The sequence below is a fragment of the Phacochoerus africanus genome, chromosome 15 (genome assembly GCF_016906955.1).
Source record: "Phacochoerus africanus isolate WHEZ1 chromosome 15, ROS_Pafr_v1, whole genome shotgun sequence".
Classification (NCBI taxonomy): domain Eukaryota; kingdom Metazoa; phylum Chordata; class Mammalia; order Artiodactyla; family Suidae; genus Phacochoerus; species Phacochoerus africanus.
In genome coordinates, this window is record NC_062558.1 from 51,578,100 (window position 1) to 51,588,259 (window position 10,160).

Below are 10,160 nucleotides of genomic sequence, written 5' to 3' on the forward strand. Positions count from 1 at the left end.
GGCTGCAGCATCAGAGGTGGAGCCAGGCTGCATCCAGCGCCTCCACAGAGGGGCTGCGGGCTGACTGATGGGTCAGGTAGGGCTGCGCTCCATCTCTGCCCCCCATGTGGTGCTGGCCCTCCTCTGTGCCCCTGTTCTCTCCACTGGCAATGGGCAGCTTCCCAAGTGTCCACTGCTGCCCAGGGCCTTTCCTTCCCTGGAAGCCTCCTTGCTTCAACCTGTCTTGATTTCCACAGAAAATGAAGAAGTAAGACTAATGGAAGAGGCAGACAAGACAGATATACAGCTGTGCTCGGCCACCACCCCAGGGTCCTGCTCCTAGACCGGGTTCCTGAGCTCTCTCCATGAGGCCCAGGCACCCTGCTGAGCAGGGGGTCCCCTCTACTGTCTATCTGGCCCTGGGCTCCCCAGACCCTGTGTAAGCAGAAGGCAGGAGGCTTCTCGCACACGGGTGAGGCTGAGCTGCCTCCGTGGCCATGGGGTTTGGACAGCACCAAGACTCTCGAGGGCAGAGGTGGCTCAGGACAATGGTGGAGGCTGAGGTCCAGCTCCCTGGGCCTGGGCTGCTCACCGTGCCTCAGGCAGACACCCCTAAAGGGTGCTCTGGCTGCGGCCCCTCAAGGGGATGATGGTGGAGGCTGCAGAGCCACAGGCCCTCGGGTCTGGCCAGCAGGGGCAATGTCGCTGCAGGCACAGGCCAGGCCCCTGGGCAGCAGCTGGCCTCCTGGACAGGGCCAAGTGGGACTGTCCGCCCAGCCTCGGGAGGCCTCCCAGGGCCAGGGGGCAGCCCTTGGGTCCATATTAATTTCACCTCCATTTTAAAGGCGAGTTAAAATAAACACGGGGAATATTTATAAGGCAAATAAATCTGGCAGAAACAGCCCCTTGGAGTGTGAGCGGAGGCCCCCAGCCCAGCCCAAGCTGATAAAATACAGAAATGCTACTGTAGACCCTCGGGCTTATTTTGACTGCGCGCAGGAATGTAACGAGTAAACACTGCCTCCCGTATCACACTGTTACAACTTGCATTCACAGCTCTGCACAAAAGCTACGTTTCACAGAAGCATCGTACAGGGATATATCTCCAGCTTAATTTTTAAAAAAACCATTTCCTCACATAAATCATGCTCAGAACGAAACGGGTGACTGATACATTGCAAACACTTTTTTTCTTAAACAATAACATATCTAGATTCCTTCGAAACGAAAGAGCTTTTAAAAAAAAAAAACTTCTAAATGTTTTTTTTTTTTTTTTCCTGAAGAAAATAAACACTGTAGTTTCTTTCCTGACCCAAATATCTGGGGCTGTGTCTTCCCGGCTGTGCAGGCCAATGCCTGGGCACACGGTCACAGAGGCAGCCACACTGGAGCTGCTGCGCCCGGGGCTTCCCTCCCAAGCTGGGCCGGCCTCCCCGCACCCAGCCTCCATGAGCAGCAGGCAGTGAAAGACCCAGACGCCGGCCGCTCCTGGAGGCTGGATGTGGCTTTGAAAACGTAGCAGGAAGCGAGCAAATGAGAGAAAACAATAAAACACACAGGAACTAATTTAACAAAAGACCAGGATTCAGAAAACGCTGGCCTTCAGTGACCAGCAGAGATGACCAGCACTCGGGCATCCTCAGCCAGGACAGATGCACTGAGCAGGGAGCCGGCTCGAAGCGGCTGCGCTTTGAGACCATCTGCACCAGGGATTCTGCAGACCCCTGTGGAGAGGCTGACAAAATGCCTCCATCACCCAGAGAAATCAACGTGGTGTGAAGACCACGGCAGGAACGCTGAATCAGGGCCAGAACAGGGCCGGCTTCCGCTCAGAGGAGCTTCCAGGCCACTGGAAGGGCTGGTGGTGGGCATGGCAGACCCAGGTCTCCACTGCAGACAAGATGCAGAAGCCCCAAGGAAATCCAGGGTTTTTGTCAAAAGCAATCTTGGGGGGGGGGGGTTGGGGGAGGCCCTCCTAAACTTGCAATAAATCCAACAGCCATTTAATGTAAAAAAGCCTAAACTACATTAAGAAAAAAAAAAAAAAAAAACCACAGAGTTCTCATCGTGGCTCAGTGGTTAACGAATCCAACTAGGAACAACGAGGTTGCAGGTTTGATCCCCGGCCTCGCTCAGTGGGCTAAGGATCCGGCGTTGCCGTGAGTTCTGGTGTAGGTCGCAGATGCGGCTCGGATCTCGCGTTGCTGTGGCTCTGGCATAGGCCAGTGGCTGCAGCTCCGATTGGACCCCTAGCCTGGGAACCTCCATATGCCATAGGTGTGGCCCTAGAAAAGACAAAAAAAGAAACAAACCCCAAAACAGTTATATGCTACACAACTTAAAAGACACAACAAGCCGAGAAAAATCTGTAATTACAAACAACGTGGGATCTTGGCCAAGACAGCAAACCATTGAGAAGAAAGGAAAGATTAAGCCAGGGAGCCAGCCAAGGACACTCATACCCCCACACACTCACACTCAGATACACACTCACACTCGCAGATACTTCCAACTCACACCACAGACACACTCTCAATTTTAAATGGCTGGTAAATACATGAGGAACACCAGATAGTAACAAAAGCAAATGAAACCAGGCTACATTTAACTTCTTGGACAGTCCAAGATAAAGGAACAAATAACCCAGATACTACATCATCAAGAGATACAGTGATAAATGTGACATAGTAAAAATGAAAAACCACCGCCAAAGCCAAAGCCAACCAGGGATCCTGTGAGAGGCAGTGCTCAGAGGACAGGGCTGGCCCTCAGTGGCTGGGAAGGGCCAGCGGGCCTCAGGCAGAAGTGGATGTGCCCACCCCACCCCCTGCCTAGGGAGTGGGAGCAGCTCCTATCACTTCACACCCCCCAGAAAGCTGAGGCCACATCAGGAGCAGGAAGCAGGTGGGCGTAGGCACCCACCCCGAGACCACAGTTTCCTACAGGAACACAGCCCTGACCACTTGGGTCCTGCTCCAGCAAGGAACACGAAGACAGCAAAAAGATGCACATGGAGGTTTTGGCTGTAGCGACTCGTGATGAAAGGAGGAGAAAGGACAGAGATGGTCTAGAGAGGTGGGTAGTCACACCCACACCCACCTGGGCCAAGCCCAGCCCTGAACAAAGATGCCCTGTGCAGTCAGAAACAGTGAGGACAGGCAGAGTACACACATGTGCACATGCGAGGCTCTCACACACATGCATGCACATGTAGTCACACAACATGTGCCTGCACACGCACATTCACAATGCTCTCACGCATGCTCACAGTGCTCACTCATGTTGACGTGCATATACATGCATGTTCACACACATGCTCATGTGCACACTTGTATGCTCACACGTGCTCTGACACGTGCACACACACATCTGCCCTCCCCGCACACCCTTGGTCAGGCAGCAGGTCCACACCAGCCCAGCACTGTGACAGCTCAGCCTCTGCCGCCCTCTGGTGGCCTCTTTGGTCCCTGCAAGTAGGAGGTCCCCTCCAGGTTCCAGGCAGTGCTAGACCTGGACCTCAGCCTGCCCTGGCAGCAACGTCACCATCACTGCTGGGAGAGTGAGGAGCCAGTCATACCACAGGCCTTGCTTCCACTGTTGGGCTCCGGTTATGAGGCCCCTACACCTTTTCTGATTTCAGGGAAGCCCAGGGGACAAACCAGATGAAAGTGGGGGTGCCTGGGGGGCTGGATGAGGGCTGAAGCCTCCCCCAGGTACCTGCCAGCCCTCCTGCCCTCCCTAACGGCCCCAAAAACCCACTGGAATATGCGTGGAAAACCAGTGCCTCAGATATCAATGGCCACACATTTGAGACATAGCATGAGAGTATCAGTCCCAGGTGGGCACCAGGACCAGCCTTCCCTTCCCCGGGGTGGGCGGGAAGGAATGGCTGAGGAGGGCCAGCAATGTGTTCCAACTACATGGATGTGTGCACAGGAGACCAGGGGTCCCTCCAGCACCCCTCAGGCCTTACGTTTTTCCAGGGGATTCCTTCAGCCAGAAGATGTCATCACTCGTAATTCCATATTCCACAGCACCTTCGATCTATCCGGGAAAAAGGGTCAATGTGAGGCCAGGATGCCCTCAGAGAGGATGCCCGGTTTGCAGACACAGAATCGCCCAGCCTCCTCCTGCAGGCTCCTCCTCATGTGTGGGTGGGGACCACATACTTCTGGCTGAGTGAGGTGGCTGGGGGCCGGGAGGTGGCCGGAGGCTCCCTCTCTCATGCTCCAGGAACCCCCAACTCCAGGCCCAGACTGTGGGGAGGAAGGGGTGCAGAGAGGCAGGCCGGCTCTGAGGACACCAGGCTGAAGGCTGATGTGACTGACCAGGCACCCTCATGGAAAAGCAGTTGGGCCCTATGCCAGGAGGGGTCCAGGCTGCCTCGTACCCCAGGGGGGCCTGGTGAGAGGCCACACAGCAGGTGGGGGACACAGAAGGAGTGCCTGAGAGGAAGATGTGCTGGGAGAGAGGAAACGGATCTCAAACAGTTTATGATTTCAACTGGCAAAAAAAACAAAGCCAAGAATTTCTCAAGTTTGCTCAAGGAAGACCAAAAGGTCCGATACCAAAGGGAGAAAAACAGCAAAGTCTTGGACGCAGCAGGGCAGGTGGCAGAGAGCAGACTGGGCCCTGGGCAGCCCCCCTGGCCCCGCGGCTCCTGCTTCATCCCCCTCTGGGTGAGTGGTGGCAGGTGGGGCCAGGCCAGGCCCTCGCACGCACCCTGGCCAGCCACGTGTGGAGCTGAGCTGGTCACTGGCCCCCAGGAACCCGTGTGGCCATCAGGAGCTTTAACTGGAACCAGCATGGGTACAGCTGTGGGTGAGGGGTCACAAATGGTCTGTTGCATCTCCCTGCACAAGAGTGTCTTCCCTCCTACAGAGCCACCAAGGCTGCCTGAAGCCCACCTGGCCCAGCTGCCCGGTACCCTCTGGTGGCTATTCTCACTGGGCCAACAGCCCAGGTGGTGACTGATGGATATACTGTGAATAAACTAGCAGATTGTAGCCTCTAAAGGGAGCGTTTATGGGATGCGAATTTTCCTTCAACTAAGGAAAAAGAGTTTGCCAGGGAGGGGGGGTGCTCAGAACTGGAGTGGGAGATAAGCATAACCAGACCATGAACGGCAGGTGCAGTGCGGGTTCTGAGGACACTCACATGTGCAGGATACCTCGGTCGCCCTCCAGTAGCGATGACAATGTGCTCGGCTGAAAGCAGAATCTGAGAATAAACCGAGACAGCTGTGGTCACCCGGGTACCTTGTGGTCACCCATGTGAGGCTTGACCAGCTGCCCAATCACAGCCCCGTAGCCCTGCATGGGGGTGGCCATGCTGTGCCCAAGCAAGGGGCAGCCTGGTGAAATCACTTCCTCCTTCATAAAGAATGAGGACCGGCCCTGGAGCAGTGTCATCATTTCCAGCAGCACTGGTCTCTGAGGAGCTGGATCCACTCACCCAGGCCCACAGGCTGGCACTGTCCCCCAGGAGCCCGGGAGGTAGGCACCCACCTCTTTTCCACCTTTCAAGACCCCGCAAACTGTGTGCTTGTTGACAAAGCTGGCCTTGAAGTTAAAGTACTTGACCTTTCTGCAAAATAAAAATAGGATTTTCAAACATTTTCTCTGCAAAACAGGCATTAGGCCTGGGATTATATAGGGAGCACCATGCAGATGGCTCAGCTGTGACCTCAGCCCAGCTCAAAGAAGCATGAGGGGGTACAGTTGCTGTCCCCCCAGTTCCCTGGGACTTGGTGACCACAGCTGCCAGGCAGGGCTGTCCTGAGGGCCTAAGCACAGCCCTGGTGTGTGAGGACAGACGTGGCCGGGCCTTCCACCTGTCACCCGGGCACGTTCCACCAGGAAGCAGAGGCCCCCAGTTGCACCTCCTCAAGCCCAACCCCAAACGTCTCTCTGGCCAGGGGGTACCGGCAGGCAGGGGACAGTGTGGCTGGGAGAACAGGCTCAGTGAGGAACAGGGTGACTGGGCATGTGGTGCCCAGAAGTGACTGAGCTTTCCAGCACTGGTTCTCACTGCCTCTCACCTTTCGTTGGCTCCACAGCTGCGCCCACACCCCCTGAGGCACCCAGGAAATCCTCTGCACCCACAAGCCACCCAGACCTCGTGCAGCTTCAGTACCTGTCCTGTAGCTGGACCCGGTGCCCCCAGTTCAGGGACTTCACATGGTTTTGAACAGCTTCTGCCATTTTCCTCCTGTTACACACAAAGTAAAATGCCACAAAGCACCAGGCAAGTGTCAAATAGCCCTTAAAAGGAACACCCAGAGGCAAAGGTGTTTCCCAAGGTAGTGAAGGTGACTCTGTTCCCACGGTGGCCCCTCTGTGCCAGATTTGGGGTTGTGGACCTTTGGGTCAGAGAAGCAGGCCCCAGACCCAGGGGAAGGGCAGACCACCTGACCAACTGCCAAGGCCAAAGCACCACGGCCTTCAGGCTGGGGTCCCTCAAGGGATGTACTGGGTGCCATGGGGTGTGTGGTGGTGTCGAGGTATCCCAGGGGGTGGGGAGACAATTAAAAAGGTCTCCATACTTTGCCAAACATCTGGAGGCCCAGCGTTGCCCCTGGGGTGAGAGCCCCACCCAACAGCTCCCGAGGCCTGTGGGCTCCATGGAGCTCCCCACACAAGGAGCAGGAAGGCCTGGGCAGGCCAAGTACTTACCAGCTGTGCAGGGCTGGCTGGGCCACCTCCCAGCCGTAGTGGGGGGCATCGCGGATCACGCCCCCCAGCAGGGCTGCCTGGTGCATCAGCTTCTTGGGGATGCAGCCAACATTCACGCAGGTGCCACCGAGGCCCCACCTGGTGCCTGGCGGGAGACCATATTCAGACTGCCCTCCCTGTCCTACCACCATCCTGAGCTGTTTGGTCCAATGCAGCCCAGGTGACCCTGCTACATGGACCTGCCCTCTACACCTGCCCTCAGACTGGGTTTCAATAAGCAGGATGAGGAACCCCAAAGTAATGGCAGCTTCCAGGAGAAGCAGGACACCCTATCATCAGCCCTCCTCCCTGGACACGTGGCTCCCAGCTGGACTGCCTACCTCGGGGCGAAGGGCTCACATAGTCCACCACAGCCACCTTCTTCCCCAGCTGGGCGGCTGGAAAGGCAAGAGAAGCGGGCAGGTGGGCATGACTGGAGGAGCTGATTTGAGGCTGGGGAACCCGGGATGGGGGGACAGGGAGGATGGGTCAGCAGCTGCCCATGGGCAGACACCTTGACCTCCTCCTGACCACTGTCTTTGTACTGCCCTCGCCATGGGAGCTCCAGGCCCACCCTCCTCCCCCCCCATCCCCTCCCCCAGTTCCAGGCCCAGAAGGTCAGCACCTGCCCAGGGCCCACCCCAAAATGCTCCCTGGGGGGCATCATGGGTTGGGGGTGGGGGTAGGCCCCAGCTCTATCAGGCACATGTAAAATAGTGAGGAGGGGGAGGGCGAGATGAGGGAGGGAAGCGCTGGACTGTGGGTACAGGAGGCAGGTCCCAGGCTGGGACAGGAGCTAAGGAGGCAGGCTCTGGTGGGCTATGCTGACTGCTGTGTGCTGCACAGATAAGACAGCTGGGGCTCACAGGGACCAGGGCACAGTCCAAGGCTACTGGGGTGGCTCTGGAGGCTGCTGGGCCAGCTGCAGAGACAATGCATTCAGCTTGGGGCTGCATAGGGCGCACCCCCACACAGCCCTGGAGAGCCCCCCTGCCCTTTCCAGGGGTTTGGAAGCCTGGGACACAGGACACCTACCTTCCTTGGCACAGGCCAGGCCGCCGGATCCTCCGCCAATCACCAGGAGGTCGTAGCATTGCTGCCCTGCTTGGGTGAAGGGGAGAGGTGAACAGGCAGGAAGGACCAGGAGGAGCCTGGGCACATCCTGGAGGCAGGCAGCTCTGTCCCATCGCGGGTGATGGGGGCTCCACTCTCTGGGATCAGAGAGCCACCCTATGATGGCAGGAGGCATGTTGTCTGCCCAGATGCCAAGACTATGTAGGGCCAGACAAAGCCACGCCCACGATGTCAGGAAGGCAATTTCACTGGGGGGACTGCCCTAAACTCAACTTCATCCAATGTCTGAGCATATGCTGTATGCTCACTTGCGTTGAGTCCATTTGTCTTTCAGTTGTAAAGGTCACCCTTGGTCATAAGTCTGGTGGCCCTTGCAGTGGGAGTAAGGCGAGGCCTCTGAGTGCCCGCAGGACTGGGAGTGCAGCGACTCTGAACTGCCTTGGGGCTTGCATTCTCCACCCCTGTCCCCAGCACACAGGTGGCTGGAGCCTCTCCTGCCCTGCAGGTGTTACCTGTTTTTCCTGCAAATGCTGGCGCAGGAGGGGTGGTGAGGACAGGTATGTCCCTAGGGAGGACAGCCTGTGAGAGCCCCGGGCCAAGGCCGGAGTCAGGGCACCCAGCACCAGGCCTGCTCCCCCTGGAGGGAGGAAGGCATCACAGAAAATCATCAGGTCATGGGGAAGGAGGGGAGGAAGGTGGAGGAAGCTGGGGGCTGCGTTCAGGTCCACCCTCTCCATTGCCCATGCTGTGGGGGAGGCTCCGACCAGGAGAATATCCCTACCTTCCATGGCAGGTGCCTGTCCTTCCTGCTGCCACAGCAGGGCCCCTGCTGCATCTCTGTGCCCCACGGCCCCACTCTATCAGGCAGAGGGCAAAGCAAGCAGCTGGCCCCAGGGATTGTGGGCTTATCTTTGGCGGTTTGTTCTCCCCAGAGTGTACGCCCAGGAGCCCTGTTAGTCTGATAAACACTTGGAAGGGGCAGGAAATCTGCCCTTAAACACCTGAGAGGGTCTGAGGAACCTGTCAATGGGGAAGGGTCCTAAAGGACCCCCAGGCAAGCAGGGTAGGCACTGCCCTTAGGGTGTCAGCTGGAGATGTACCCACTCACACCATGGGGCGCCCTAGGGCACCTCACAACCACTCCACTTCCCTGCACACAGGGCTCGGCCTGAAAAGGTCTGTCTTGCCCTATATCCTGAATTCACTTTCCTTTGATTTTCTGCTCCCCTCTGAACCTGGTGCCTGATTTGCAGCCAGCAAAGAGCAGCCCAGCAAGTAGGGCCAGGTTGCTGAGGGAATGGTGTTTTGGGGGAAAGTAGAAACTCCTGGGTGCCCACAGGCCACTGGAAGCCAGCTTGGGGAGCATCCACACAGCTGTCCTCCTTCCATGCTCTTTCCTGGCAGCAGAGGTTACAGGAATGGTGAAAACCAGCAGCAAAGTCACTCCAGTTCCTGTTTAGGGGCTGCATCGGCCACCCCCATGCTGGACAGAGCAGGTGTCTTCCTGCTCAGAGGAGTTTCCGGCCTAAAATGGAAGCTGAGGCTTAAAATCAGACCCTGGAGTCCTTGCTGGGTGTTGGCACCATCCCCCCACCCTGTGAGCTCCTACTCGCCCTGGCCCTGGGGCTCCCCTCTGGCCTTGAGTGTGGAGACAGAAGCCAGGGTCAAGTTCTCCTACCAGCCTGCAGGGCCTGGGCTTGACTACAGCTGTGTAAGGGCTTTTAAACATTGCAAAGTTCCGGTGTGACATGTGCAGCAAGGTCCCTAGGGCCGGCAAAGCCACTGAAAGCAGTGCTCCGTCCCCACCTCCTGAGCTGTGACTGCCTCCCCAGACTCTGCAGGGCTACCCTAGCCCTGCTCCCCAGGCCACGGAGGCACAAGGCTGGCCAAAGGCCAGCCACTCCTCCCCTGGGCACCATCTCTGGGAAGGAGCTCTTTGCTTGTCCCTCTTCCAGCTCCTCAGCACTCACTCCCTGTGGGGTCATCCAGGGGTGAGGTCTGGGGGGTGGTCTCTGTTCAGGTATGTGGTGGGGAGCATGCATCATGCTTGCAGTGGCCCACTGCCATGGCAGTTATGGTGGTCCTATGGTCTGCTCTGAGGGAGCCAGTCCTGCAGGGCTGGCCACAACCCTCCCCTCCCCTGTGCCCAGCCCCCCTTGCCTTGCTTACAGTTATGGGATCTCCATCTGGTTTGGCCCATGACCCTTGATAGCTCAGGAGGTCCAGCAGCCAGTCCTCTCCTCCCCTAGAGCCCCCATAGGGCAGTGAAGAGCCACAGCACCAGCAGAGCTCAACACGTGGGTTCCCTTGGTCCCCTCTGTGACTCCCTGCCTGTGCATGTATTGAGCACATGCTGCTGTGTGGCACTAGGACCTTGGGCAGAAGGTGGCGAGA

General features: G+C 57.5%; 1 protein-coding gene across 5 annotated transcripts in view; it reads right to left on the reverse strand.

Moving 5' to 3' along the window:
- TXNRD2 (thioredoxin reductase 2) overlaps positions 1-10,160 on the reverse strand; it is a 29,545-nt gene that overhangs the window by 19,042 nt on the left and 343 nt on the right. For 4 of the 5 annotated variants that reach the window (XM_047760905.1, XM_047760906.1, XM_047760908.1 and 1 more), the window contains exons 2-8: positions 7,728-7,793; positions 7,034-7,090; positions 6,654-6,798; positions 6,115-6,189; positions 5,487-5,565; positions 5,137-5,199; positions 3,953-4,023 (exon numbers count right to left, since the gene is read on the reverse strand). In XM_047760905.1, coding sequence (XP_047616861.1) covers positions 3,953-4,023; positions 5,137-5,199; positions 5,487-5,565; positions 6,115-6,189; positions 6,654-6,798; positions 7,034-7,090; positions 7,728-7,793 — 556 coding nt within the window. Of the gene's footprint in view, positions 1-3,952; positions 4,024-5,136; positions 5,200-5,486; positions 5,566-6,114; positions 6,190-6,653; positions 6,799-7,033; positions 7,091-7,727; positions 7,794-9,935; positions 10,152-10,160 lie in introns of those variants that run through there. The other variant, XM_047760907.1, reaches the window with a different exon arrangement.